The sequence below is a fragment of the Manis pentadactyla genome, chromosome 4, assembly GCF_030020395.1.
Source record: "Manis pentadactyla isolate mManPen7 chromosome 4, mManPen7.hap1, whole genome shotgun sequence".
Classification (NCBI taxonomy): Eukaryota; Metazoa; Chordata; class Mammalia; order Pholidota; family Manidae; genus Manis; species Manis pentadactyla.
The window spans coordinates 172,247,185-172,273,244 of record NC_080022.1 but is presented as its reverse complement, the minus strand read 5'-3'; the positions used below and the strand labels follow the sequence as shown (position 1 = coordinate 172,273,244).

The 26,060-nt window shown below is 58.2% G+C and overlaps 1 protein-coding gene across 9 annotated transcripts; it reads left to right on the top strand.

The window, feature by feature from the left end:
- Positions 1-2,684: 2,684 nt before the first annotated feature.
- ADAM11 (ADAM metallopeptidase domain 11) lies at positions 2,685-21,754 on the top strand. 9 transcript variants are annotated; one of them, XM_036882884.2, is made up of 27 exons: positions 2,686-2,836; positions 3,278-3,453; positions 11,181-11,257; positions 11,391-11,457; positions 12,472-12,557; positions 12,642-12,717; positions 13,098-13,164; positions 13,231-13,298; positions 13,640-13,714; positions 13,794-13,865; positions 14,064-14,230; positions 14,764-14,848; positions 14,973-15,063; positions 15,196-15,247; positions 15,650-15,749; positions 15,832-15,903; positions 16,021-16,113; positions 16,446-16,526; positions 17,032-17,082; positions 17,189-17,252; positions 17,482-17,581; positions 17,787-17,906; positions 17,997-18,165; positions 18,256-18,370; positions 18,458-18,548; positions 19,144-19,161; positions 19,690-19,872. In XM_036882884.2, exons 1-27 carry the CDS (start codon positions 2,776-2,778, stop codon positions 19,703-19,705), a joined length of 2,310 nt encoding a protein of 769 aa, XP_036738779.1. In that variant the 5' UTR covers positions 2,686-2,775; the 3' UTR covers positions 19,706-19,872. The 9 variants fall into 9 exon arrangements, 8 of the variants coding, with proteins under 8 accessions (XP_036738777.2, XP_036738781.1, XP_036738779.1 ...); XM_036882880.2 differs by having other exon boundaries at positions 19,037-19,315; XR_005024359.2 differs by having other exon boundaries at positions 2,687-2,836; positions 19,144-19,315; positions 19,690-19,827.
- The last annotated feature ends 4,306 nt before the right edge of the window (positions 21,755-26,060 follow it).

The following is a 26,060-nucleotide window of genomic DNA, read 5'->3' as shown; positions in this document are numbered from 1 at the left end:
CCCATCACACTACCCTTCTTGCCTGGTGTGGTCTCTGCTGCAGGCCTCGCAGACTGGGCACAGGGCCTGAACAGCCTCTGTTGGCAGGGATCCTCACCCGTTATGCCACCCCAGGGCTGAAGACAGCCAACACCCCTCCCTTACCTGCAGCTGCTGTCACTAGGTCTTGGCCCCTATGCTGGAAAATTTGAGGGAAGAACTGGCTGAAGGGCAGCAAGGACTGTGGGAGGAGGGGGCCCCAGGCCTCCTGAGGGGGGCTCCCAAGGGGGAGGCTGGGGGTGGGAGCCAGAGTTTAACAGTTCTCTCAGCAGGAGTGACCCAGAGGGGGGCATCAAACACAGCCTCCGGTTTGAGGAGAGCCTGTCTCCACAGCTCCAGACCTCAGGTAAGGGAAACGGAGCAAGCTTCCTGGCATGGGAAAGGCACACACCTGTAGCCGAGCTGACACAGAGGACAAGATGCAGAGGCGACCCCAGACTGGGCAGTGGAGTGTGGTCAGGGAGAGTCCCGCTGTCCAGCTGGGCCTGCTTGGAGCGGGGGAACCCAGGGAAATAAGGGACTGCTTGGGGCTGAGGGGCCATATGATTGAGCCCCAACTGGAGCTGGCCCAGGTTGCCACCAGAGAGGAGTCACTCCAGAGGTGAGGAACATCTTCCCAACAGGAGGCCCAAGGAGCCAGGCTCACAGAAGTGGTAGGAATGTGCCTCGGCCGAGGAGGCCCAGACTACAGACTGTGCTTGCCATGTGGTCTTGGGCATGCTGGGGGCAAGGATCCAGACTGCCTCAGGCCCAGGGCCCTCCAGTGTGAAATAACAAACCCTACCTACCCTTTTGGGAGGCACCCTGGATCAGGGCTCACTGATGTGGCCCTGGAGCATGGCGCTGGTGGACAGGACAGACTCACCCTGATGGTGCGGGGGTGCCAAACAGAGCTGGAGGGTGAGAGAGAGGGACCAGAAGGACCAGTCCCCTCTAGGTCTCAGATGGAAGGCAAAGGGGGCAATAGAGGGGCCAGAGAATAGTGGGGCCTTGGAGTTCAGGGTGCACCTCCCACTGACCAAATATGTGACATTGGGAAGCGCATGCAGCCTCTTGGAGCCTCCGTTTCCCTGCCTCTGAAATGAGGAGTGCAATCTCCCCTTGGGTAATCGTGGGTTTCCAGGGAATGTCCTATAGTAGGTCGTCATTCCCAGGAGCCCCTTCACCTTACACCTTGGAAAAGGTTTCCAAGATGTCTCCAGAGCGAAGGAGCAATTGGCTCAGCCTTACTGAGCATCTGGGTCTAGAGCGGCAGGTGGCTGGGGTTCGGGGTGGGGGGAGGAGTTACCCATGCCCAGCATTGATGTCAATGCCTCCCGGGAAATCGCCTTCTCACCTCTCCTGGACCCAAAATAGAGCTGAGTGGTGCTGTCACGAGCCAGAGGCAGCTTCCTCATCCCCAGCAGAAGTCCTGGGTCGCTGAGGAAACATAGGACCCTGGAAGGGGTTTCCTGCCTCCATTCCTGCTCCTCAGTGACCTGTAGCTTCCCAGTGTGGGTGCAAGGATGCCCTGGCCTTATCACCCACCCCCACACATCTCAGGTCTCTGGCTCTTGGGATCCCTAGTACAGATCAGAGATCCCAGACCCTAGTAGGGACCCATCTTGCCTGGGAGCCCAGGAGCTGGGCTTAGGGGGCACAAATGGAGAGAGAGGTGGGGAGGTCATGTGGTTTGCAGAAGACAGGCAACCTAGTCTGGCCAGAGAGGGGAAACGGGGGGCTCCAGAGGTGTCTTCTGCCCCTCAACTTAGGCTGGCAAGGGATTGGCAGGAATGGGGCCAATGTAAATGACCTGGCTAGTTTATGTTACATTTAGAGGGAAGGATTGGGGTGCCCTGTGTGGACTCAGAAGCCCAAAGGGAGTGGACCAACCCCTTCTGGTGGCTCAGGTGACAGCAATCCCTGAAGCCCTCCTAGAGACAGAGGTATGGTTGGACGGGAGAAGAGGGAACCTGCTTGATGGAAGGGGGTCTGTACCCAGGACTCCAGCAGTGAACTACTTCACCGCGGGTTGGCCAGAGATCCCAGGGGCGCGGAGCGGGCCATTAGCCAAACCAGCCTCTGCCCTCCGTCCAGTCCCTGTCCCCCGAACTTCCCAACTCCGACAGCCTTCAGTCGACCCGGCGCACGGGCCAGGTCCAGAGAAGGCCCCTCTTGGGTACCACGCCGCAGCGAGGAACCCAAGCTGGGCAGCCACGCCCCCGCACCTCAGTGCTCTGGTTCCCAGACAGGCGTCACCGGGTCAGAGCCCAGGGGTCCCGCTGTACCCTGTCTTCTCCCTCCAAATCTACGGATCCTCAGACTCCCCGAGCGAGGGGTGGCTGAGAAGGAGGCCGCGGGACGGGCATGGGGCGCCCAGCCCCGCACCTGCGAAGGGGACCGAGGAGCTGCGAGAAGGCCGGTCCCGGGCGGCGCCTCTTTTGTCCTCCCATCGCGGCGTTCCCAGCTCTGCCCGGCTTGGGGGGGCTGCGGGGGTCAGGGGCGGGCCCTGGGCTCACGTGCTCGCCGTCCTCCTCTTAACCCGGCCCGCCGTCCCGCCGGGATGGCCGCGGCCGGAGAGCGCTGAGCCGGGCGCCCACCCCGCCGCCGCCAGCGCGCGCCCCCCGCCCGGCCCGGCGCCCCCCCCCCGCCCGCAGCTCCCGCAGCCGCGCCGCCCGCCCCCGCCCCTCCCCTCCCCGCGCGGCGCCGCGCCGCTCGCAGCCGCAGCCCCCGGACCCGGAGGATTATGAGCGAACCATGAGGCGGCTACGGCGCTGGGCGTTCGCGGCGCTCCTGCTGCAGCTGCTCCCCCCGCCCGGTGAGTGACCCCCGTCCGGCCCGGCGACCCCTCCCTGCCCCCGCCCCGCGTTTTGCGGAGGTTTCCGCTGCAGCCACATTTTCCTGCAGTGCTAGGGGTGACAGGCGGTCCAGAGCGCGGGAGGGTGGGGAGCGAGAGAGGAGGGAGGTGCACCCACCTGTCCCCATCTGGCCCGCCCCACCACGGCCACCCCCTGCTGCTGGCCGGCGGACTCTGCAGGTCTCTGCGGGTTTGGCGGGGGCAGTCGTGACGGTTGGCCAGTGAAGCTCCTGACGCCCTCCCCATTTGGCTCTTCCTCTTCAGGGCATCAGATCCTCCCACCCAAGTCCCCCCAGGGCTCCAAGGGCCACACCAGAGTGGGGGATGGGGCGTGCCCACCCATTCCCAAATCTCCTGCCCCTCGGTGGGCAACTGCTTGCAGCTATGGCCTTGTCTCCGTAGGTCTTGGGACCCAGGGTCCTGCCGAAGCTCTGCGCTGGCGAGTTTCAACCCAGTTTGGGGGCCTGGGAGCCCCTGAAGTCACAGAGCCCAGCCGTCTGGTGGTGGAGAGCTCCGGAGGAGAGGTCCGAAAGCAGCAGTTGGACACCAGGGTCCGCCAGGAGCCCCCTGGGGGTCCGGTGAGTAGGCTGGGTAGTGAAATGCTGGGGAGTGGAGGGGCTGAAGCAAGCCTTAGAGCCCACGGGTTTGGGCACTTCCCCCAGCAGTTGGCTCTGGAAACTTCCCCTTCTGTACAGTGGCCTATACCAGGTGGGTGCTGAAACCTGCTAATGGGGAGCATCAACCTGCCTCACTCCAGGCTCCCTCCCATCATCTTGGAAATCCCCTGCCCCCTGGACACTGGAATGCCCAGAGCTCAGTCCAGCCCAGGGTCATCCTACCTGCCCATACTCCTCTTGCCAAAGCAGGCAATCGTGCTCCAGATGGGGCTCAGCAGGGCAGTTGGGGGCAGGGAAAAGCAGCTAAGAGTCCAGTCAGGGACTAGGACTCCTGTCACCACAGCCACCCTCAGTGAGCTTTCTTAGAACAGCTTAGTGCTTGCTTCTGCCTCAGTTTACTCCTCTGCACTGATAGGCTTTTGTTCTCCTTCCTCTCCTCGCTGAGGGTGGAGCCTTGAAAAAAGGTTTGAGGCCCCAAGCTCACCGACAAATGCCAGTTCTACCTGCCCCTTGTCCTTTTCAGCTGCCAGGCCCCTCCTGTCTCCCAGAGGAAGGTTAGGAATGAAGGAGATTAATTGCAATTAATAATTAATTAATATCATGTGAATAATAATCACCCAGATGGAATATTCATTCATTCAGCATGCCTCAGCTCTCCAGGAGCTGGAAGCTGAAAGTTAGCCAGGCCGATGGGGGCGGTGGAGGACGGGATGGTGAAGGCCTGACAGAAACAGGAGATGTAGAGGAGAGAGACTCAGAGGAAGGTCCAACTGAGGTCTGGGAAGTTTTGGCAGCTGGGAGTGGTGGGAGGTAAATTGGGCTGGGCAGAGGGAGGAAGGAGGGAAACGGAGGCTAACATTACGGACATCTGTCAGATTGGCATCTGGCCCTGCCTAATGTACTTGGTTAAAAGCCCTTAGGGGGGGTGGAGAGGGCTGGGGGGTGCAGGGGGGAATACTCGGGAAATGGAATGGAGCAGGAAGGCAGCATGCATAATAGATGGACCATCACTCAGAGTAGTGCAGCGAGGGGAGGGGGTTATTTAATGGGCCTGAGCAGGCAGGCCTGGATGGGGTGGGAGTTGGGGAGGGGCAGAGGGAGCGGGGAGAGGAGGCGGAGTGAAGCGGGTGGAGGCTGCCCTCAGCACCTGCGGAGGATCCCTGGGAGGTGGTAGATGGGCAGTTAAGGATGGTCCCAGGCCAGGGACGGCATTTGGTCCTTAGTCTGGCTTTTTTCCTTGGTGTCTCCACACTGAGAACCGTTCACCCCAAGGCTTTGCTGGCCAGGAGTTGACTGCCAGCCCATCTGTTGGGCCTCCTGGCTGGTGCTTTAGGGGATGTACAGACAGGAGGATGGGGTGATACCACAGTGGGGGCTGGGTGGAGATGCAGAGTGGGGTTCTCAGCCTAGTCCTTGCTGAGCAGAAAGACAGTTGGGAGGCCCTGGGGTGCATGGTGCCTGTGCTGTGCTGGAAATTGAGAGAGGTGCAGTCAGACTGCATGCGCTGAGTATGCAGAGGATGGAGGAGTCTCTTTGGGTGTCATTTTGCTGGGTAGTGTGTGTGTGACTGAATCTGAATCTAACCAAAGGGGGTCTGAGGGGGTGGGGGTGGGAGTGGGGGCTTCTATGGATCTGTGGGGCCATGGTCACTTCCAGCAGTGCAGGGGGCCTCTCTGAGATTGGGCCTTCCCAGGTACCTCACTGCAGCCTCCCGAAGGGACTTACTCATAGCCCTGCCTTATTTCGACTTCAGTTTCCCCTGACCTGGAATTCTCACAACTCTATAAGGCGGTAACTTTTGTCTGCCCACTTTGCAGATGAGCAAAGCGAGGCTCAGAGAGACTGAGTAACTTGCTTAAAATCAATCAGATCTTAAGCAGGGGGGATGTTTTCTCCAAGACCAGATACTACCCACTGCATCATTCTGTCTCCAAAGGAAACAAAAAAAGACATGTTCAGAATATTTCCCCCTGGCCAGGAGATACTGCAACCTCTGCCTCCTACCTGGCATTTCTCCCTGGAGTTCTTCTGGCCTAGAGACCCGGAGCCATGCAGGGTCAGCCTGTGTCCCAACAGGAAGTGCCCCAGCTCGGAGCTGCTGGGCCTTGTCCGAAGTTACAGCATTGGTTTGGGACCTCAGGCAAAGCGAGATGTTGGGTCACCAGCAAGATCTCCATCTGCTGTGGGTCATGTGGCAAGTCTGGGGGCATGTGCTGGCTGACAGGACTCAGATGGTGGAGCCTTGGGTGCTAACTTGCTCTGGCCATGGGCTGGTCACCACACCTTTCTGAGCTCTAGATCCCTGATACCTAAAATCAGGATGGTCATACCATTCATCTCAGCCTCACCCACAAGTAGCCAAGTAAAGACTGATACCTGGAGCTACACTCCAAACCTGCCTTTCGTTTGCTCAGGAGTATAGTAAAGAGGGACACAGGGACCCTTTCTCTCTTTGCCAAATTTCTGTCCAGTCTGGAAGCAGACTGGGCCTGAGGCCCAGAGAGGTGGGGGAGCTTCTGGAGGTGCAGAAACTGGTGGACACAGAGAGCCTGCAGCTGAGGGTTGAAGCCAGAGACAAAGGAGGGCTGCCGTGTACAGTTGGGTTGGTTGTTCACTGCAGGTAGTCTGGGCAAGTGGGCTGAATGAAATCTGCAGGCCTATGAGGCTGTATGTGTTCGGAGGAGACTTTCTCTAATCCACACAAAGCTTCCTGCCCCTTGGGGAAACCCAGACCAAGAAAAGGGCAAGGTGTGGGGAAGTGAACAGCATGGGTGTGTAGGGGGTCCAAGGCCCAAGAGACAGGCAGATGCTCCTCTGAGCAACCTGGGGGAGGAGAACCAGTCACTGGGCTGAGCTGCCCAGCCCAGCACTTACTGCAAATGCCACCCTGGAAACCCTGGGCTGCTGTCTGCTCAAGTGCTTGTGTTTTCTTGCTACAGAGGGCTGGCGGACAATTGGGCAAGGCTCAGTCCCCAACCTTTGCAAGATTACAGTCACAAAGAGCTACAGGGTCTGTGCCTGGGGCCATAGTGCCCCACCCAGGCCAAGACCACACTGTGGTCTGTGCGGCCAAAGTTGCAGCTCTGTTCTGGGATCAGAGGCAGGCGGGGGCCTGGGAAGGGACTGGTGACCGGAAGCCAGAACTAGGATTGGTTCTGAGCCCATCTTGCTCCAGGGAGGGTTGTGAGCCCTGCCATGACGTCTAGTAGAGGGAGAGTTCAGACAGGAGGCTAAACTTGGGTCTGAGAGGCTGTATATGTGGCTTTGGAGCAGGACAGCCTTGGTGGGTCTCAGCTCTACTGCTTCTGACCAACTGACTGGGACAAGCTGCAGCAGCCTGCTGAAGCCCACCCTCCTCATCCATAAAGTGATAGGAGTTTCCACTGTGCCCAAACTACTGTGAGGATTACAGGAGATGTACATCAGGTGTCCTGCCTGGGATCCGGCAAGAGCAGATGCTCAGCGTCTGTGAGGCTTGCCCTCCCTCCTGAGCGTCAGGGCCAGGGTGCGGGACAGTTAGTGCTGGCGTGAGGGCTGGGTGTCACACACAGGAGGGCATTTGGGGATTACCTGTCAGGCTCTGGGGGATGGTGATGGTGGTGGGGACAATGAGAACAGGAATCTTGAGTCCTCCCCACTCTGTCCTGTAGGCTTGGCCTAACCTAATCACCTTCCTGGTTACCTAGAGGGATCCAGCTGCCCAGAGTCTGTCCCCAGAGGGACTAATGACCCTGTAAGGAAGTGACTCTGTCCTCAAAAATTCAGGTCAAATCCCATTATCGGAAATTCATCCAACTGTTCTCACTATCTGGGACTCCTGCTGCCCAGCTAAGTGGAGGCTTGGTGCATCCTGGGGAACATGGGAGGGGGTTCAGCACTGCGGGGAGGGGATTTCTCCCAGGTGGGGTCCCTGTCTCTCTGGCTCCTCCCTACTCCACCCGGGCTCCCCCACCCAGCCCGTGTGGTTTATCCATTTCCTCAAAGCCCTGTTCAGCTGGAACACCTACACTTCCTTCTTCATTTATTATTGCTAGTACTGATTCTTGTGATAGAACACTTTAAAAAGGGCTTTCATCTTATCTTCACCACCCCATTTTACCAATGGGGAAACTGAGGCTTAGAGACTTTAAGCAGCTCGCTCAGGCCTTCTGATGCCTTTCCATTCCACAGAAGGTTGCCACAGCCCTCGTTCCAGGGGACTAAAGGCTGCCCAGGGAAAAGTTGAATCAGGGATCAGAGAAATAGATGCCAAGAACTTTGTGTTTAAAGGCCCAGGAATAGAGGCCAAAGCCCTGTGTTGGATGGTGGGTACAGGCTTCGCAGAGAGGGTGAGGAAGAGAAGGTCAGGGGAGAGATTAGTTTGGGAGGAGGGATTTGGGGTGACTGTTTGAGGGGCAGTGCCTGGACATTTTAATTTTCTGGGGCATCTGGGAACTCTAAAGATCCTTAGTCTCCCCCTTCCCAAGACTGTGATTCTGTAGGTCTGGCGCCTGCATTTGTGATTCGGGACTTCAGTGGGATCTCTGTCTCCCTCCCTCTGCCCCCTGTATCTGGTTGGGCTTGATGGTGGGGCATAAACAGGTGCCTGGGGAGTGGATAGGCCAGCAACAGGGAAGCATGGTCACCCTAGCCAGGTGGCCACAGCTGCCACGGCGGACACGAACTCCAGCCCAAGGGTGAGACTTGATGCACGCCTCCCCCTGTGGCCTGGGCTGGTCACCTCCAAGTGTCTGTCCCTGAGCCTCGTCTTGGTGGCTGTAAAATGAGCACCAGACAGCCTGGGTGGGTTGAGATCAAATGAACCTGGGCACCTGAGAGCCGGATGGCCGGGGAGAAAGAGGCGAGAGCAGGGCACTGGGTCGAGGCCTGGCCAGCTGCTCACCAGCAGCGCTGAGCTGGGCTCAGGAGAGGGAGGTGACAGGAGACCAAAGGGGCTCCCCAGGAAGGGGCTGAGGGACAGTGGAAGAGGGCAGGGGCACATCAGGGGCAGGAGGCAAGCCAGGCAAGGAGTGGCTGTAACAGGACATGGGCTGAGAGCTTGATTGGAGACTTAGGACTCTGGTGCCAGCAGGACCCTCTTCCAGGTTCCTGGGGTTGGGAGACCCTGGGGCCTGGTGGGTCTGACCGATCCTTTTCCTTCAGACGGGGGTTGCCCTCTGTGTCCCCTGTATTGGGCCAGGCCAGGCAAAGCTTCCCAGCTCTGGGGTTTCCTTCCTCTTCCTTCCACAGCCTTTGGTGGCTCCCCCAACCCCTCCTGGGCCTGCTTCCAGTCCAGCCCAGGCCCCAGCCCCAGCAGCTGCCCTTGCTCAGAGGCAGGGTCTCAGCTGGCCTGAGCCCAGTCTCCTGCCGGGGAAGAGGGCAGTGCAGCCCCACAGATAGGCCTCAGCAGACGGGGAAGGAGATGACGCCTTCGCAGGCTGCAGGAAGTGGAAGCGACAGAGGATCTGGCGTCTGCTCCAGCATTAGTCCCGGCTTTCCCCAGAGTGGGGGCAGCTTGGTCTGTGCAGAGAGGGGAGAGTCCAGGTGAGTTAGCTCGCTGACTTTCCGAGTAGGCACAGTTCTGCAAGCACCAGGGCCGACTGCCAGAACCCTCCAGGCCTGGGGCGACCCCTGCCATACAAGCCAACCTCACAGCCTTGCATCTGGGCTCATCTACCATTTTTGGTGGGAAAATTTGAGGCTCGGAGAGGTTGCTGAATCGTCCCTGAGGCTGCACAGCCTAAGAGAATGGACTGAGGGAGAGGGGCTTGGACAGGTAGCTCCTCTGGGTGGCGAGTGTGGAGGTAGGGATAGGGGCTCATCACTGGGGGCCAAAAAGAACAAGCAGGAACAAACACGAGGGCAGGAGAGACAGAGGTGGTCCAGGCAGGGATGGCCCGGCAGGGGCGGGGGGAGGAACAGGCAGAGAGCGCCTGAGCCCAGGAGGGGAGGACCAGCTCATCCAGGCCGGTGGGGGTGGGGGCAGGGGTGGGAGTGGGGGTTAGGGCTGGTGCAGGCTCAGGTGCTGGGGGACAGCAGAGATGGTCCAGGCCAAGCTGGGGCAAGGAAGCAGTGACTCCTTGTCCTTGACTTTCTGTTTCGGGTCTGAGCAACACTCTCGGGCTCAGGATGGAGCTTGGAGCCTCAGCCAGCCTGGGAAGGGGTGAGTCGGTGTCCTTGGGACTCTGAGAGCTGACTACCCAGGCTCCAGCCCTTCACTCTGCCTCACCCCACTTCCAGGGCCTGTGATGGACATTGGACCATTTCATCTTACCTCACCTTTGGGGTGACAAGGCCTTGGAAGCTGGTTTCCTAGGCTTGAATCCCAGCTCCACTACTTCTTAGCTGTGTGGCCTTGGGCAAGTTAAGTAGCCTCTCTGTGCCTGTCTCGCCATCACATGAGGATGGCAGTAGCATCTATCCCACTGGGTTGTTGTGAATATCAAATATGGTAATACTTGTGAAGTATTTAGAACGGTGCCTGGCACATAAGTGCTCAGCAAAAATTAGAAATACAGGTGGCTGATGAGGATATGGGATATCTTGACATCAGGGCTCCCTTCCATCCCATGACCTATTTCATGCAAAATAAAGGCAGCAAATGAAAGCCCAGTGATGGGACCCTTAGCTGGGGTCTGGATTTCTTATATGGACCTGGGGCAGGAGGAAGGCTCCAGCCCCTCTCACACCTTTTCTGTGTTTCTAGATCTTTTGTAAAACCCGAGGCTTGGGGTTGGGGACACAGAGCCCAGAAAGCTGACTCTCCCTCAGCCCAGACCCTCCTGCCCCTTCTTCTCTTGGGGTCGCTCTCCCTCCAGGCGCACGAGCTTCAGGTCTGGAGTCCCCGCCCCCAGGGGGAGCTGGGCGCCAGGCCTGGGTGGGCAGCCCTCTTGCTCAGGCTGGTGCGTTGCCATGACAACCTGGAGCCTCCCAGTCCCACTGCAAAGGCCCCTCTGAAAAATTTATCAGGAAAACTTCCGTGTTTAAAAATTAACCATGGGATTAAAATATTAAAGATGAGCTGCTTTGGGCAAGGCAGAGGGCAATGGACTTGGGGTTAGAGGAGCCAAGTTCTTTCCTCCTCACAGGATGGCATCTGTCCATCACCCCTGCTTCCAGGGTCCCTGCGATCAATTCCAACCCATCTACCCCTGTCTGCAGAGTCTGAGGCCTCACTGGGGGCCAAGAAGGGAAGGGCCTGCTTCAGCAGGGCCTGGGGGGGCACACTGCACCCCCTCCTTCTTGCCCCTCTCCCATACTTCTGGGGGCCTCCCTTTAGTCCCTGTGAGGGTGTTGTTGGCCCTGCCAATAGAAGAGGGCCAGGCACAGGGTGGTGGCAGACTGAGCCACTCCCCTCTGACCCTGCCTCCCGTAGCTGGGCCCCAAGGAGGCGCCTACACCAGGGAGGCTGGGCTGGCACCTGTGCCCTACATTGCTCACCCCCCTGGCTCAGAGAGTGGGTAGGCTGTGCCCAGAGGTGCCCACTCCTGCCCCCACCCCCAGGAAAGGAGCAGCGTCTTAGAGGAAAGTGAGTTTCTACGAGGTATCTCCACTGCCACCCCCCAACCACCCCCCACCAATCAATGGTCCCCTCAGCTGCTGAGTTGGGCCATCCCCTCCCCAGGGCTACTCCCCATTCTGGGTTTCCCCAGTTCCCACCTTCAGGCCTCCCCTCGTTGACTAGCCCTCTGCCCTTCCTCTGCCCCTAGCCTGTCCACCTGGCCCAGGTGAGTTTCATCATCCCAGCCTTCAACTCAAACTTCATTCTGGACCTGGAGCTGAACCAGTGAGTGTGGTCTTGAACCTGGGAGGAAGGGCAGCAGGTGGGTGGGCAAGGAGTGGCCTGGACTTGGCTGGCTGGGGGCTGGGCTGGGACAGGCCCCAAGTGACCCCCTCCTTCCTCCTGCTGACTCCTTCAGTCACCTGCTCTCCTCACAATATGTGGAGCGCCATTTCAGTCGGGAGGGGACGACCCAGCTCAGCACGGTGAGTGCCTTCAGTTGGGAGGACACAAGGAAGGTGGAAGGAAGGGACAGGGGGCTAGTGGAGATGGGGTCCAGGGTATTCTCTATACTTGGGATGGGCCCAGCCCCTGGGGACGCTCTGTCTCTCCCCACTTTGGAAGCTCCGAGGGTCAGGGTCAGAGCTGGGGTGGCATGTTGAGTGACATAGAGCTTGAGCTCCCCTCGCGGCACTGGAGGTCTGACTCCCATTCAGCCCCACTGCCTGGCATGGAGGCATTCAAGGGCCCTCACTACCCCATGCCCAGACTCTGGGAGGGGGATGTTGGGGAAATGCCTCTCGCTCAGCCCTGGGAATTCCTGGCGGCCCAGGACACTAGGGTCCCAGCCCTGGAGGCCCAGGGGCCTAAGCAAAGATGAATGAGTGTCTATAAATAGCATCCCCCCACCCCAGGCTGCTCAGTAACTGGAGCACAAGTAACTCTGCAGGAAGCAGGGAGGGGGTGCTGGTCCCCTCTGACCTGTGAGTCCCGCCAGGACACATGCTGTTCAGTTCCTCAGCCACAAACTGCCCATCCCGGGGAGGCCCATGGAGGCAGTGTGTCTGTGAACACACTATGTGTGAAATTGTGTGTGCATGTTGGGGGTGAGTCCAGAGCTTTCACCTGATTAAGTGAGGTGATCTATGGTAAGTGCTTACCACAGTGCCTGGCACACAGTAGATGCTGTGTGAATGTCAGCTGTTCTGCTCAAAGGAGTCTGTGATCCCTGCACCAGCCCCAGCAATTGGGTAAGAACCACTGAGATACTCCACCCTCCTCATTTTATAGGTGAGGGGCAGGAGGCCCAGAGAAGGCTAGGAACTTGCCCAGGGGAAACAGCAAACTTAGAGCACAGTCAGAGTAGAGCCAGGCTCCACAGGTCCAGGTGTACTGGGGCTACAGTCACCTGCACACGGGGCAGCTTCAGTGTGCTCAGCCATCCTCCTGGCCTTGCGCAGGGTGGCGGCATATCCGCTCATGTTCTGCTGCTCTTCCAGGGGGCTGGAGACCACTGCTACTACCAGGGGAAGCTCCGGGGGAGCCCTCACTCCTTCGCCGCCATCTCCACCTGCCAGGGGCTGCAGTGAGTATGAGGAGGGGCTGGGTACTGGGGAAGCCTCAAGCCCGGCCCTGGGGACGGTGGGGAGCTGCGCCTCTCTCTCTGCAGTGGGGTCTTCTCTGATGGGAACTTCACCTACATCATGGAACCCCGAGAGATGGCCAGGCCTCGGGAAGCCCCCCAGGTGAGCCCCTTGTGGTCCCTTCTGCCACACTCGTTGGCTTGTCCCAATGGCTGTCACTGCCTTCTCCCTTGGTAACCTCAGCCTCACTGCCCTCTTCAGTGACCCCAGCTCTGGTTGCCTACCTCGGTGCCCCCAGCTCCAATGTCCCCTCTGTCCCCCAAGTAACCTCCCATCGGGCTCCAGTGTCCTTGCCCCTGCCTCTCAGGGGGCTCCCAGGTCTTGACCCCGGAATCTGAGCATCTGGGTGATCAGATCCGACCTGGGAGCCCCGGCCAGTTCTGTGTCACTGTGGGGTGGGGGTGGGGGACTGGAGCTGTCCCCCAAGCGGGCTCCAAGCAGACCTGGCTGGCCCGCAAAGCACTAATTCTCCCTCATTGCAGGGACCCCTTCCCCACCTCATTTATCGGACCCCTCTCCTCCCAGTCCCCTTCGAATGCAGGGAACCAGGTAAGGAAGGGAAGGTGGGGCTGAGGAGGGATGGCTGTGCCCCCCTCACTCGTCCCCTCCCGCCAGGCTGCCTGTTTGCTACCGCTTCCCGTTCTGCTCCTCTGAGCCGGCTGAGGCTGAGAAGGAAAAGGCAGGTATGGGGGCCCGTGCAGACCTCGGGCTGCAGAGACCTCAGGCTGTGGTCCAGAGCAGGACACCCTCATCCATGGCTGGGGCAAAGGGCTCAAACTGACGTGGCTGGAGGCCAGGGAACCGTGTCTGGGAGGAAGCCCCCCAACCCCCTAATACGGTATCTGTACACATCCTCACTGTGGACAAACCGAGGCTGCCTACTAAGGCTGGGGAGGGATAGGACCCTCACCAGTGGGGGTCTGGCATTGTCCCTGCTGGAATCCAGCCCCCCGAGTCTGTCCATGGCTTGGCCACAATGCCAGATGTGGAGGGGACTGATTCCAAGTGCCCATCCATCCCCCAGGTCCGCCGGGGCCACCCTACAGTGCACAGTGAGACCAAGTACGTGGAGCTGATCGTGATCAATGACCGCCAGCTGGTAAGTTCCCAGGCTGGAGGCAACCCTGGGAGGAGGGGCCGGAGCAGCTTCACCCTCTGCCCACTCTCCCCTCTCCTAGTTTGAGCAGATGCGACAGTCGGTAGTCCTCACCAGCAACTTTGCCAAATCTGTGGTGAACTTGGCAGATGTGGTGAGTAGCCATTCCTTGCCTTCCCTCTCCCACCACGTCCCCCCCTCACCTACACACATCCTTGGGGTGAGTTCTTGAGGGCACTATCAGCCTCTGAGCCCCACTTCCCGGAGAGACAGAGTGAGACCTTCCTGCAGCCCTGCCCCCCACACCTACTCCCATCCTCCAGCCCCCTCCTCATCTTCGCTCTGGGCACAGATGTACAAGGAGCAGCTCAATACTCGTATAGTGCTGGTTGCCATGGAAACGTGGGCAGATGGGGACAAGATCCAGGTGCAGGATGACCTCCTGGAGACCCTGGCCCGGCTCATGGTCTACCGGCGAGAGGGTCTTCCTGAACCCAGTGATGCCACCCACCTCTTTTCGTGAGTCCCCCACCCGGTGCATCCTGCCAGCCTCTGCTGGTTGCTGCAGTGCATGAGATTACTGCATACCTGCCCTGTGCCAGGTGCTCTTGCAGGGGCTGGGGGACTGTGCTCACCTTGCACCTGCTCCCAGCCACCTGCAACAGTCTGGGCACCTTCCCTTGCATCTTAGACTGATGCCCCATTTCCCTACCCCTGGTGTTCTTCCTCTGCCCATCACCTCCCTTTTGTTCCCTCTTCCCCTTTCAACCTGTCCCAGCATCCCTTCCTCAGGGACCCAGCACCCTGCAAGGGGGGAGAAACCTGATAAAAGGTCCCTGCAATTAGAGATGATCTAATAGGAACCTGGCTTGTGGGCAGATGAAACCTAAGAGGGGAAAGGGCTTCCCGAAGGTCACGTAGGTTGACATAAAGGGCAATGCTCACCTCCCCAAGGAAGGGCTCTGGTGTGGGAGGCTCCCCAGTGTCCCCCTCAGTTTGGGAAGCTACTGAGGGAGGCCAGGAGGTTCTCCTGACATCCTTCTCCTCTCCAGGGGCAGGACTTTCCAGAGCACCAGTAGCGGGGCTGCCTATGTGGGGGGCATCTGCTCCCTGTCCAGGGGTGGGGGTGTGAATGAGGTGAGCAGTGTGGGGCATGGCTGGAGTGGGGAATTGGAGGCAGAGGGGATGCGAAGGGCTTGAGCCCTGTGCCTTTTGGAGAGGTAGGTGTAGACATCTTTTGCTCCATCTTCTTCACCCCAAGTATGACAACATGGGGGCCATGGCGGTGACTCTGGCCCAGACACTGGGACAGAACCTGGGCATGATGTGGAATAAACACCGGAGCTCGGCAGGTATCAATGAAGACCCCAGGTGGCCCACAACCAGCCCAGACCCGCACCCAGCAGCTCTAGAAGTAAAGAGGGTATCCATGGGACTGGGGCAGCCCTCTACCTCCCCTTATATCCACCTGACTCACCTCTCAGGGGACTGCAAGTGTCCGGACAACTGGCTGGGCTGTATCATGGAGGACACTGGGTGAGTTCTTGGGGACAAACTACAGGAGGGGTCTTGGGCGAAGGGAATACCAGAGCGAGCACTGGGTGGCATACAGGACCCGGGTCCCCAGAGGCCCAGCTCTACTGCAGTGCGAACTGCTGCCACTGGGCGCCGCCAAAGCACCTTCCCTCCTTGGGGCTCTTACCTCCGACTGAGGTAAGAGTCCTGAGGTTTCTGGGAGGGGACAGGAGTGACGTCCTTCGGTCTTTGTCGCTTGATGGACAGGCAGGACGATTCTCATGGTCTCCGGGCACATAGATTTTCATCCTCCTCGAAATGGTGACCGAGTGCCCCGGTGCATCCCATCCCCAATCTTGAGACCGTAGGTGGCGGGGAGGTCGCGGGCCAGGACCCGGAAGCACCGTCCTTTCTCCTGCCCAGGTTCTACCTGCCCCGCAAGTTCTCACGCTGCAGCATCGACGAGTACAACCAGTTTCTGCAGGAGGGTGGCGGGAGCTGCCTCTTCAACAAGCCCCTCAAGGTACAGGCCGCCGGGCGGAGAACGTGGGGGCGGTGCTTGGGCAGGGCCCTGGCCAGACTCCCGACACCCCTTTCCCGTTCAGCTCCTGGACCCGCCCGAGTGCGGGAACGGCTTCGTGGAGGCAGGGGAGGAGTGCGACTGCGGCTCAGCGCAGGTGAGCGACTGGTACGGGCGCCGGGTGGGGACGGGGGTGGGGGGGGCGCCAGGGAGAGGGCGGGTAGGGAAGGCGAGGGTTCGCCCGCCTCCCTCCCCTTCTCCCCGCGTCCCTCAGGAGTGCGGTCGCGCGGGCGGAAACTGTTGCAAGAAATGCACCCTGACTCACGACGCCATGTGCAGCGACGGGCTCTGCTGTCGCCGCTGCAAGGTGAGGGGCACCAGCAGCTAGGGCGGGACCAGGAGAAACGCTGGGGAGGAACCAATAAGACTCAGGGGGGAGGAGCCTCGGGAGCGGAGGAATCTGGAGGGGTCGGGTTTGGCGCGAAGAAAGCGCCAATGGGGAGAGGAGGGCGTGCCGTGCGGTCTGCTCGGGTCTGTTGAGGGCGGAGCTACGAAGAGTGGGAGGGGAACTGTCGGGCTGTGGAGGGAAGGGCGGACTGTGAGCCGGCCGTGGGGGCGGGGAAAGTGGGCGGGGCGAGGAGGGCAGGCCCGGGCGGGGGCCGCGCAGGTTCTTCCCGGAACGCCCCCTCCCTTCCTCAGTACGAGCCGCGCGGCGTGTCCTGCCGAGAGGCCGTGAACGAGTGCGACATCGCGGAGACCTGCACCGGAGACTCGAGCCAGGTCCGCCCGACCCCGCCGCGCTGCGGAGCCCCGGGCGTGGCAGCTCCTGTCCCTATCAGTTTGGCTCTGCCGGGTGACCTCCTTGCCCCTCAGCTCCCCTCTGCCGTCGCCGGCTCTGATCAGCCTGTTTCCACATCTGAGAAAGGGGTTCTTCATGCCTCCTGGCTTTGGTCCTTCAGTCATTAAACTAGTATTTAGTCTGGCTGGTGTTCCCAGCGTCTGGCGCGCTGCCTGGTATGTGCTTGGGATCAGAGTGGGTAATTTTAGTTAACAACTCGTAAGTACTTATTACGTGCCAGGCATTTAGTTCTCCCAGTCCTGTGAAGTAGGTGCAGGAAATGGAGACGGGGGAGACTATGGCACTTGCCAGTTTGCGTGGTCTGAGTTCTGAGCCAGACCTCCTGTCTGACCCGGAAGAGCCCTGTAACATGCGCCCTTCACCCCTCTCTGGGTCAAGCCTCAGCTCTCCGGCCTGCTCGGCTCAGTCCAGTCCCTCTTTTCACAGTGTCCCCCTAACCTGCACAAGCTGGATGGTTACTACTGTGATCATGAACAGGTATGATGGGGTGGGGGCTTCTCCCCCTCCGAGTCTTTAATTCTGTACAGTCTCTTGTCTCCACTTTGACCACTCTGTGTCTTGGTCCCTGTCCTCTATTTGTTAGGGCCGCTGCTATGGGGGTCGCTGCAAAACCCGGGACCGCCAGTGCCAAGCCCTTTGGGGCCATGGTGAGTCTTTGGCCTGGGGATGGGAGAGGGGACGCTGGAAGACCCAGTATCAAGAGGATGGGGAGGGAGCACGTTCTGGCTGTATATGCCCTCCACCAAATGTGTGGCTCCCCAGGATCTCAGGGACCCTGCTAGACTGGGGACTAGGACAGAATGTTTAAAGTTCAGGCCTGAGGTCCTGGGGGGTGAGTTCTGGGTGAGTGGGGTGACATCTGGCATCATTTTACAGTGGCTGCTGATCGATTCTGCTATGAGAAGCTGAACGTGGAAGGAACAGAGCGTGGGAACTGTGGGCGCAAGGGGTCAGGCTGGGTTCAGTGCAATAAACAGTGAGTTGCTGTGGCTCTTGGTTGGGCCTCCCCAGCTCCTGAACTGGGGAAGGTTTTTTTCAGAGATGGGGCAGCAGGTCTCCTAGGACAAGTCTGTGAGTCCCAATGGGAGAATATGTGAAAAACCAGGCCGAGGGGAGAGGGCAGATTTGAGTTCATCAGTTGGGTCTTAGGTCAAACTGTCTTCTCCATGCTGCCCCAACAGGGATGTGCTCTGTGGCTTCCTCCTCTGTGTCAACATCTCTGGAGCTCCTCGGCTGGGGGACCTAGGGGGAGACATCAGCAGTGTCACCTTCTACCACCAGGGCAAGGAGCTGGACTGCAGGTGATAGCTGGGACCGTGGCTGGGGAAGGGGAGTTGCAGCTGTGTGGGGATGGGGGCAAGGGCCTAGGTTGGGTATGTGCCACTCTCCAGGGGTGGCCATGTGCAGCTGGCTGATGGCTCAGACCTGAGCTATGTGGAGGATGGGACAGCCTGTGGGCCCAACATGCTGTGCCTGGATCACCGCTGCCTGCCAGCCTCTGCCTTCAACTTCAGCACCTGCCCTGGCAGTGGAGAGCGTCGGATCTGCTCCCACCACGGGGTGGGTGCCTGGAGGCCAGGGATTGGGAGGGGCTTACAAGAGGGGAACAGGCGCTGCTCACCTCTACTGGCCCCACCACCTGGCCTCTAGGTCTGCAGCAACGAAGGGAAGTGCATCTGTCAGCCGGACTGGACAGGCAAAGACTGCAGTATCCACAACCCCCTGCCCACATCTCCGCCCACGGGGGAGACGGAGAGATATAAGGGTGAGGCTGGTGCTGGCCAAGGTGGGGCTCTGGCTTTCCCATTTTCCAAGCCTGGCCCTGCCAACCAAGCCCCACCCTCCTCCCCAGGTCCCAGTGGCACCAACATCATCATCGGCTCCATCGCAGGGGCTGTCCTGGTTGCAGCCATCGTCCTGGGCGGCACAGGCTGGGGATTTAAGTAAGAGACACACATACTCCCTCCATCCCCTGCCATCCTTGGAGAGTTATTAGAACCCCAGACTATTGGAGCTGCAAGGTTAGCTAAACCAGAGCTCCCACATCACAGTCCAAGCCAGCCAAGGAGTCTTGTTTTAAACCAGGAGATTTTTACAATAACAATCCTGATTTCCAGCTTCTCTTGAAAAATGAGAAGATTGGGTCCCTCTGTTTCTCAGTACATCCCAGCACAGCCACAGAGTGGAGCTGAGCAGGGGCTGCCTGAGATACGGCCTGTGTCCCCCATCCCCAGGCCCCACCCAGCCTGTGGTGTTCTGTGGGCATCTGATTCTGGGGCCCTCGAGCTGGTCTAACACCCCTACCCCCCAATGTACAGAGGGGGGACTTTAGGCACAGAGCCAATGGTGAGTCAGCTGCAGAGTCAGGACTCAAACCCAGGTCTCACTCCCTAGACCTGTCACTAGTGACCTGGCCCATCTCTGGGGCAAGGGGTCTAGACCATGGGAGCTGGAAGGCCCCTCCCGGAGAGAAGTGGAAGGTCACAGATGGCTCCTTTTCTTCTCTCTCTCTGCCTGTCCTCTCCCTGGCTCCTGAAGAAACATCCGCCGGGGAAGGTACGACCCGACCCAGCAGGGGGCAGTGTGACGCCGGCCACGTCATCCACCCCGCTGTCCCTGTCTCCTCCATCTCATTGTCACCTCGCATTCTGTTGATGGGGAGCTGGGGGCTGCTTCCTCCACCCCTGATGTCACTGCTGTCACTGCAGGGGTGGGCAAACCCCACTCGGGGATGGAAGTCCTCAGCCTGCCCTTGCCCCTTCCTCTTGCCTACCTATCCCCTCAGGCCTTGATCCATTTACTCCTGCCCTTCCTGTGACCAGACCACCCCTGGCCAGGTGGACCCTGGAGCTGTGTCCCCTGCAGCCCGTCCCCTGGGAAGGGGGTCTACCCCAGCGTCCCATCTGTTTTGTCTTCCATGTCTCCACTGTCTGACCTCCTGCCAGATCCCCTCCCTGGCCAGCCTGTGACTTGCCTCCTCGAGGGCCCAGCCCTGACCTCCCGGGGCTTCCCCCGGTGGTGGTGGGGGGCTCTCCCTTTGGGCTCTGCCTCATATCCTCCCCTGACAGCCCCTCTCCGTTCCAGGTCCGGAGGGGCCTAGGTGCCACTCCCCCTCCCTCCAACCTGGCGCCGTCTCCGCCCTGAACCTCAAGGCTGCCACAGAGGGAGGCACCATGCACATGTCTTCCGGGCCCAAGCCCTTCAACTCCTGGTCTCACAGGCACGGGTGGGGGGCTGTGGCCCTGACCTTCACACCACCATGGTGGACCAGGCCTGGGGCGCTTCCTTCATGGTCCCCCGCCCCACCTCATGCGGCTTTGGCCTCGCACACCAACCCTCCCTGTGTGAATGTAGCTTCCATTATCACAGACTGCCACAGATCAAGGGTCAGGGGAGGGCTAGAGGGAGGCCCCAGTTGGCACGGCCTGGGGTGGCCCCTCCGCAAAACCAGGCAGCTGGGACCAGGGTTTTAGCTTTCTGGGACTTAGGCAGAGGGGGCTGACATCTACACTTTTTAAATGAATCTTAACTGATGAATGTAACTTTGGGGGTGTTGGGGTTAGGGTAGTTGTGGGGATGTTTTGACATTTGTGGGAGGGGCCGGAGGAACCGAGGCATGGCCATCCCCAAGGCCTTCTCCTAGGATTATTGCACCTGGAATTCTCACTAAACCCAAACGTTCCCCAAGCCAGGTGGGGGCGGGCATCCTTGCTTGCCCCTCCATCCAGCCCTGCCGAGCTTGGAGAGAAGTACCAGTGCTGATACAAACCAAAGCTGCCTGTCCCGTGCCCAAGGCCTAGGTCATGGGTACGGTGACCCCATGTCCCAGAATTTTCAATTCCAAAATGACCATCCTGCTGTCTTTGCCAGGACGCATGTATTTGGGGGTCTAGATACAGTTCCTGAAATAGAACGGCACCTTCCCCCATTCAAGAAGGGTAATTCTGGAGCTGACTCAGGGTTTAGGTGCCTCCTGGCATGGCCTAGAGGTCCCAGGCTGGGCCGTTTTCCCAGGGAGGACTCTCCCAAGTAGGGAAGGCCCAGTGCCTGAAGGATTAGGGGCTTTGCCTGTGATGTGAAGAGAGGTGGGAAAAGGCAGGTCTCATGTATGATCCTCAGCTTCTAGAAAAGTCCTCAAGGCCCTGTTAACTCCATTCTACTCCTTGCCTTCATTCCAGGGCCAAGTAGTAAGTTTACAGTTGTTTTCCCCATTATGCCCTCTGATCCCCACTGCAGCCCAGCCTGAGAGACAGGCTGAGGCCTGGCAGAACACCTCAGCCCTCCCACCAACACAGTCCTGCCTGTGGCCTTCCCTCAGGACTCTTGCTTGGGACAGAGGAGCTCTGGTTCCTGACTGCTGCACGCAGCCAGCAGGGGCAAGACGGGGATCAAGCTACCTTATGGATGAAAGCCACAAACAAATGGAGCCCCTCTCCCCAGGGATGCCCCACCTAGACTCAGCAGGGGCTTCTGAAGGCCCCAGGGCCTTTGAGCTGCCTATTTCAGTCCCTGTGTTTCTGGGGCATCTTTGAGGAGTCATGAGATGGCTCCTGTTGATCTGCACCACCCCTCAGGGCAAACTGGGGCTGAGACCCATGGACACAATTTTGGTTACAGTGGTCACACTGGGGTTCTTAATACTGAGTTCCAGCTGGCACTGCCCAAGCAAAGGGGGTGGGGGGGTACTCCTCTGGCCAATCCTGCTCCACCAGCCCCACAAGCTGGGCCGGGGCAGAAGGGTAAGGGCTGGGTTTTGCACTATTGCTGTGGTACTTTAAGGCATCCTTGGGTGGTACACACATACACAGGTGGTGCATCTGGCACAAGCATTTGAATCCACATCTGCACAAGTGTGAACATCTCTGCATACACAGGCAGGTCTGTGTATGTGTGTGTGCACATGGGGGTGGGGGTGGGGATGTGAAGACCAAGACACTTCCTGTGACCAGTCCGCTCGGCTCCCAGCTGTCTGCATCCTCGGGCCCCACCCTGACAGCAGCGCTCAGGGAGGAGCAGGGGCTGTGCTGGCCTGGGCCTGGAACTGGCTCCATACAACATCCTGTAAATATGTCATATGGGCTCAGGGTGGGGAGGCAGGGATAGGAACATCAATTAAAGATCAAGTCCTGGGGCCTCCATGGAGCTCATACCAACTTGTGTCTCTCCTTTCTGCAAATGACTGCACTTGACTTGGGGCCCTGTGTTGCCCTCCCAGGCGCTGGAGGGAGCATGGTGACAGGGGCACTGAAGCTGGGAGGTGTGCACCCAGGCCTGGCCTGGGAGGCTGGCAGGAAGTGGGCTAGCTGTCCACTCACAGTCAGAAAAAAGGTCCTGACCAGGCGGAGGACCTGGCCCTTCTGCTTCCGCTGCTCTCCCGACAAAGATAATGCCCTCCTCCGGCCTCTGCAAAGCAGACGGTGGTGAGCAGGAAAGCTACTTGCCAAAAGGCAGAGCCAACTTCCCTTTTATGGCTGAAGCCTAAGGAGCCTCTCCTTGCCCCACTAGAGATCCCAGGAAGCTGGAAAAATCTGCTAATCTGGTCCCAAGGGCACTTGTTCTTGGCCCCTCCACAGAGAATGTGCTCTTTCTCCCTTCTGCTGGGCCTGGGGCAGGAAGGGACTGAGCAGGTCCAAAGCTAAGAGCTCCTCCTGGCTGGAGGCCCAGCAGAGCCAGAACCTCTTATTCCCATCTTCTCCTGAGCACTCTGGGTCTAGAGGCATCTGGCTCTGAAAGTCCTGTTTGTTCAGGGGAAAGATAAGATGAGAGGTGGGGACAGGGAAGGAAGGAATGGAAGGATAGGAGATAATGGGAGCAAGAAATAGCAGCAGCAGGCGAGGGTCTGGTGAGAATGAGCAGCCAGCTGGAGGATCACAATCCCATTCCCGTCCTCATTCCTGGCAGCAGTCCCAGGACCACCTCAGCTCACGGACAGAGGAAGACACAGATCCCCCCCACCCGGTCTGGCACCTCAGTCCCCCAGGACATCTGGAGGATGTCCAGTCCCCCCTACAGCAGACAGCTTCCTCCCACTGGGCTGGGGGTGCGGCAGCCTGGCTGGACTCACAAAAATACCAAGCACGACCTGAAGTCTAGGCTTGCCCTGTCTTCCCTGCTTAAGGCAGGAAAACCCTGTTTTGACCTTTCTTCACTGCTTCTGCCCTTAAGTCTCCCATTCTCATGCTTATACCCTTCCCAGTTCCTGTCTGCTGTGACCTTCAAACTTGGTCTGATGTGCCCCTTCAGCTAGTGGGAAGTGTGGCTTCCAGCAGAGAACGGCAGAGGATGCAGATGAGGCTGGGCAGCAGTGGCTCAGTCACTCTTGACAGCTGTCCCTCAGCCTCATGTTACCCGTGTGGGTGCCCAGAGGTGCAGGAGGCTGCAGGGCAGAGCAGGCCCTGGCTGGCAGTGGGGAGGCCAGGAAGGTGGCCTGAGCCCTCTGCCCTGTGATGCTGGCCTTCCACCCAGGTGGAAGGCTCCATAGACTAGAATGGAACATCACATCTGGTCCAAACAGGTGATCTGAAAAGTACTTACTTTGGCTTCAGAATATGTCAAAGGCAGTGCTGGTAGGGTGGTTCCTAAAGAAAGTGGAGTGGGACAAGAAATTCGAAATTTGCTATGCATGTCACATATTGCAAGGAACCCCCGGGTATGTTTTTTCAAAAGTGGAAAATCCTTTGGGAAATCATTACCCAGGCTGTCTCTGCGCCACCTTCCCTAAACTAGCACTCCCCTGCTGAAGATTGCTGGGTGGATCATGGGTACAGGTTCCAATTTCCAGTTCTATTTGCTCAGGCTCATGTGTGGGCCTCTCATATGAGTTGAAGGTGGCCAGGATGGAGAGCTGGGGGTGCCAAGCCTAGGTGGCTCACAGTCTACATGCTGGGTTAAATGAATGATTACGAATTCATTACAACTCATTCCAGGGTCTAGACGAATGCTGTCCAATAGAATGAGGCCCACAAATGCAGTTACATATGTATTTTTGTATTTTCTAGTGGGCTTATTAAAAAAAGAAACAAGTGAAGTTAATGTTTTATTAAATCCAATATATCCAAAAAAAAATCTCATTTTAACATGTGATCAACATAAAATAATCATTGAGATGTTACACTGGTGTTTTTGTTTGGGGTTGTTTTTGTCACTAAGGCTTTGATATCAGGAGTATATTTTGCACTTAAAGCACATCTCAGTTTGGATGTGGCTACCATACTGGACAGCATAGGTCTGGACAATTGGTGACGCTTATGAGTTGCAATATCTAAACCCAGGAAACCCTGAGATTAGGCAAGAGCAGAAGAAAGGAAACAAATTACCGCAGGGAAGACCCAGATCAGCTGCAATGGACACAACCACACAGGTCACAGGCAATTTGCTGGAACATTTGTAGGAGGCAAAAGAGGTGCTGGGATGATTCACATGATTGGGGAATTTTAACTTGACCCATAGTGAGACAACTAGATGTGTCCTGGCCTGAAAGTGCCTCTGGCTCCAGGAACTTGGGGTGACTAAAGTAAGATTTCTATCAACCTTTGCGAAGGTCGGTGGGAGAGAGAGGCAGGCCCTGAGGCTTGGTGCAGAGGAAGCCTCTTCTTGCCAAAAAGACTTCGCAGGCAAGGGCTGTCAGTACCAGCTTGAGCTTCAACTTTTGGCCTTGAAGACTGAGATTCACTCTCATTTCTTGAGAAGCCACATCTAAGGGAGTGAGATCCACAGAGCCCCTCACAGGGCCCTGAGAACCTCCTGCCAAACCCAGAGACCCCTTGTGCCCTGGCCTCACTCTGCACCCCCTGGGGCCTCTCCAGCCTTCTGGTGTTGAAAGCAAAGGCAGGAAATAGATGCTGGTCAGTGCCATTGAGTCGAGCTTCGGCTCTCCTGTCCTTTAAGAGGTCTACGATATTGCAACCCAGGGACCACCCCTGGCGGCCACACCTGAAACATGCACTGGCAGCCCCTGCAATGGTGTGGAGTCCTTGGGAGGGTCCGTGGTTACCTGAGCCCTTGGGAGAGCAGTGTCTCCCTGCCTCAGGAGGCTGGTGATGCTGAGAAGCCTTGGATAAGATCCTCTATGCTGAGTGCCAGAGACAGCCTCCCACTTGGTCACATGCTGCATTCTACGTCAGCTATAAGGGGACAGGTGCCACTTTGTCCCCCAGAATGCTGATAGAACACCCTTAATGTTTCACTGCCCTTTGCTCTTACACAAAGCTATTCACATGGCCCATTGAACTACGGATTGAGACCAAGCCTGATCTGTTCCCTGGAGAAGGGACAGCAGTTTGGTACCCTCCCTGGCCCTGTGCTGCCACTGGGCTCAGTCCTCAAGCCCTGTGGCCTTCTTGGGCAATGCTTCAGTTGGGCTCCAAAGTGTTAACTGCTGTTTCCCTCACGCCCCACACCAATGCCTCATGCACAGGCTGAAGTCCTGGCCTTCAGCCACCTGAACCCCTGCCCACTTGGCAGCCTACAGGTTTCCTGACAAGTGTCTGACCAGCTGCCAATCTCTATTCTCCCCAAGAGCTGTCTGCATCTCACTGGCAGCTGTAGTGCCCACTTGGGTATAAAAATAAACTCATTGTCTGCTTTTTCCAGTCTGACCCCAGTAATTTCTTCCAGGTTGAGCCTGATCCTGATTGACTCTGAAAATAAGGGGCCACTATTGTTTCAGAATATGTTCCAGTGTCTCACGGAGGACAGACCACATGAGGTTCATCCCAAGAAACTCCATTGTGCCGTGAGGCACCTGTCAGTTCTTGGATCTGAGGGTCATTCCTGGGTTGAGGATTTCAGCACACAGGCAAGGCTGACCTTAGGACTGCTCAGATCAAGGTCCTTATAAGACCAGTCTCCAGCCCACCTGGGCGCTTGCAGAGGCAGTGTGGACACACCTGTGCCTACCTGGGTGGTGCTCCTCCCTCCCCCCACCATTTAATTTCACCTTCCTTGCTCTCAACAAAACTCAACCATTCCCACCCCTTCTCACCCAGGTAACCTCTCCCCTCCTGCTTCCCATGCAACCTGAAACCCCACTCTAAGGCCCTGCCAGCCCCCCTCAAGAGGGTTAATTTTTTACTTTGAACCCCAACCCCTCCTCCCTTCTTAGGACATCATTCTGCCATTTCCCAATCCTCTCCCCTGCTTTCTTCCACTTCTCTCTCCCATAACCCAAGACCTTTCCATCCTTAAAAACAAAAACAAAACCCACCACTACCAAAACTGTCCCCTGGCCACCAACCCATCTTCACAGCCACACTTCCGGATGGAATTGGCTGCCCAGACCATCAGATTCCTCCCCAATCAACCGGTCCTTGGAGCAAACACCGGAGGTTGCCCAGTCCACCTCCTCCAATCCCACTTCTGGGTCCTGGTGACAGCCCGCTCCACTCCTCCGCTGTGCCCTCTCTGGCCCTCTCAGCCCGAGCCCTGGCTTCCCTCTCTGTCCCCTGCTTGCCTCT

What these genes read in the sequence shown, in the direction of transcription:
- ADAM11 (XM_036882879.2), top strand. Translation starts at nt 2,776, where the DNA reads ATGAGGCGGCTACGGCGCTGGGCGTTCGCGGCGCTCCTGCTGCAGCTG. An exon ending in GCGACTGCGGCTCAGCGCAG is followed by an intron (nt 15,904 to 16,020) that starts GTGAGCGACTGG and finishes CGCGTCCCTCAG; the next exon opens with GAGTGCGGTCGCGCGGGCGG. An exon ending in GGATCTGCTCCCACCACGGG is followed by an intron (nt 18,166 to 18,255) that starts GTGGGTGCCTGG and finishes CCTGGCCTCTAG; the next exon opens with GTCTGCAGCAACGAAGGGAA.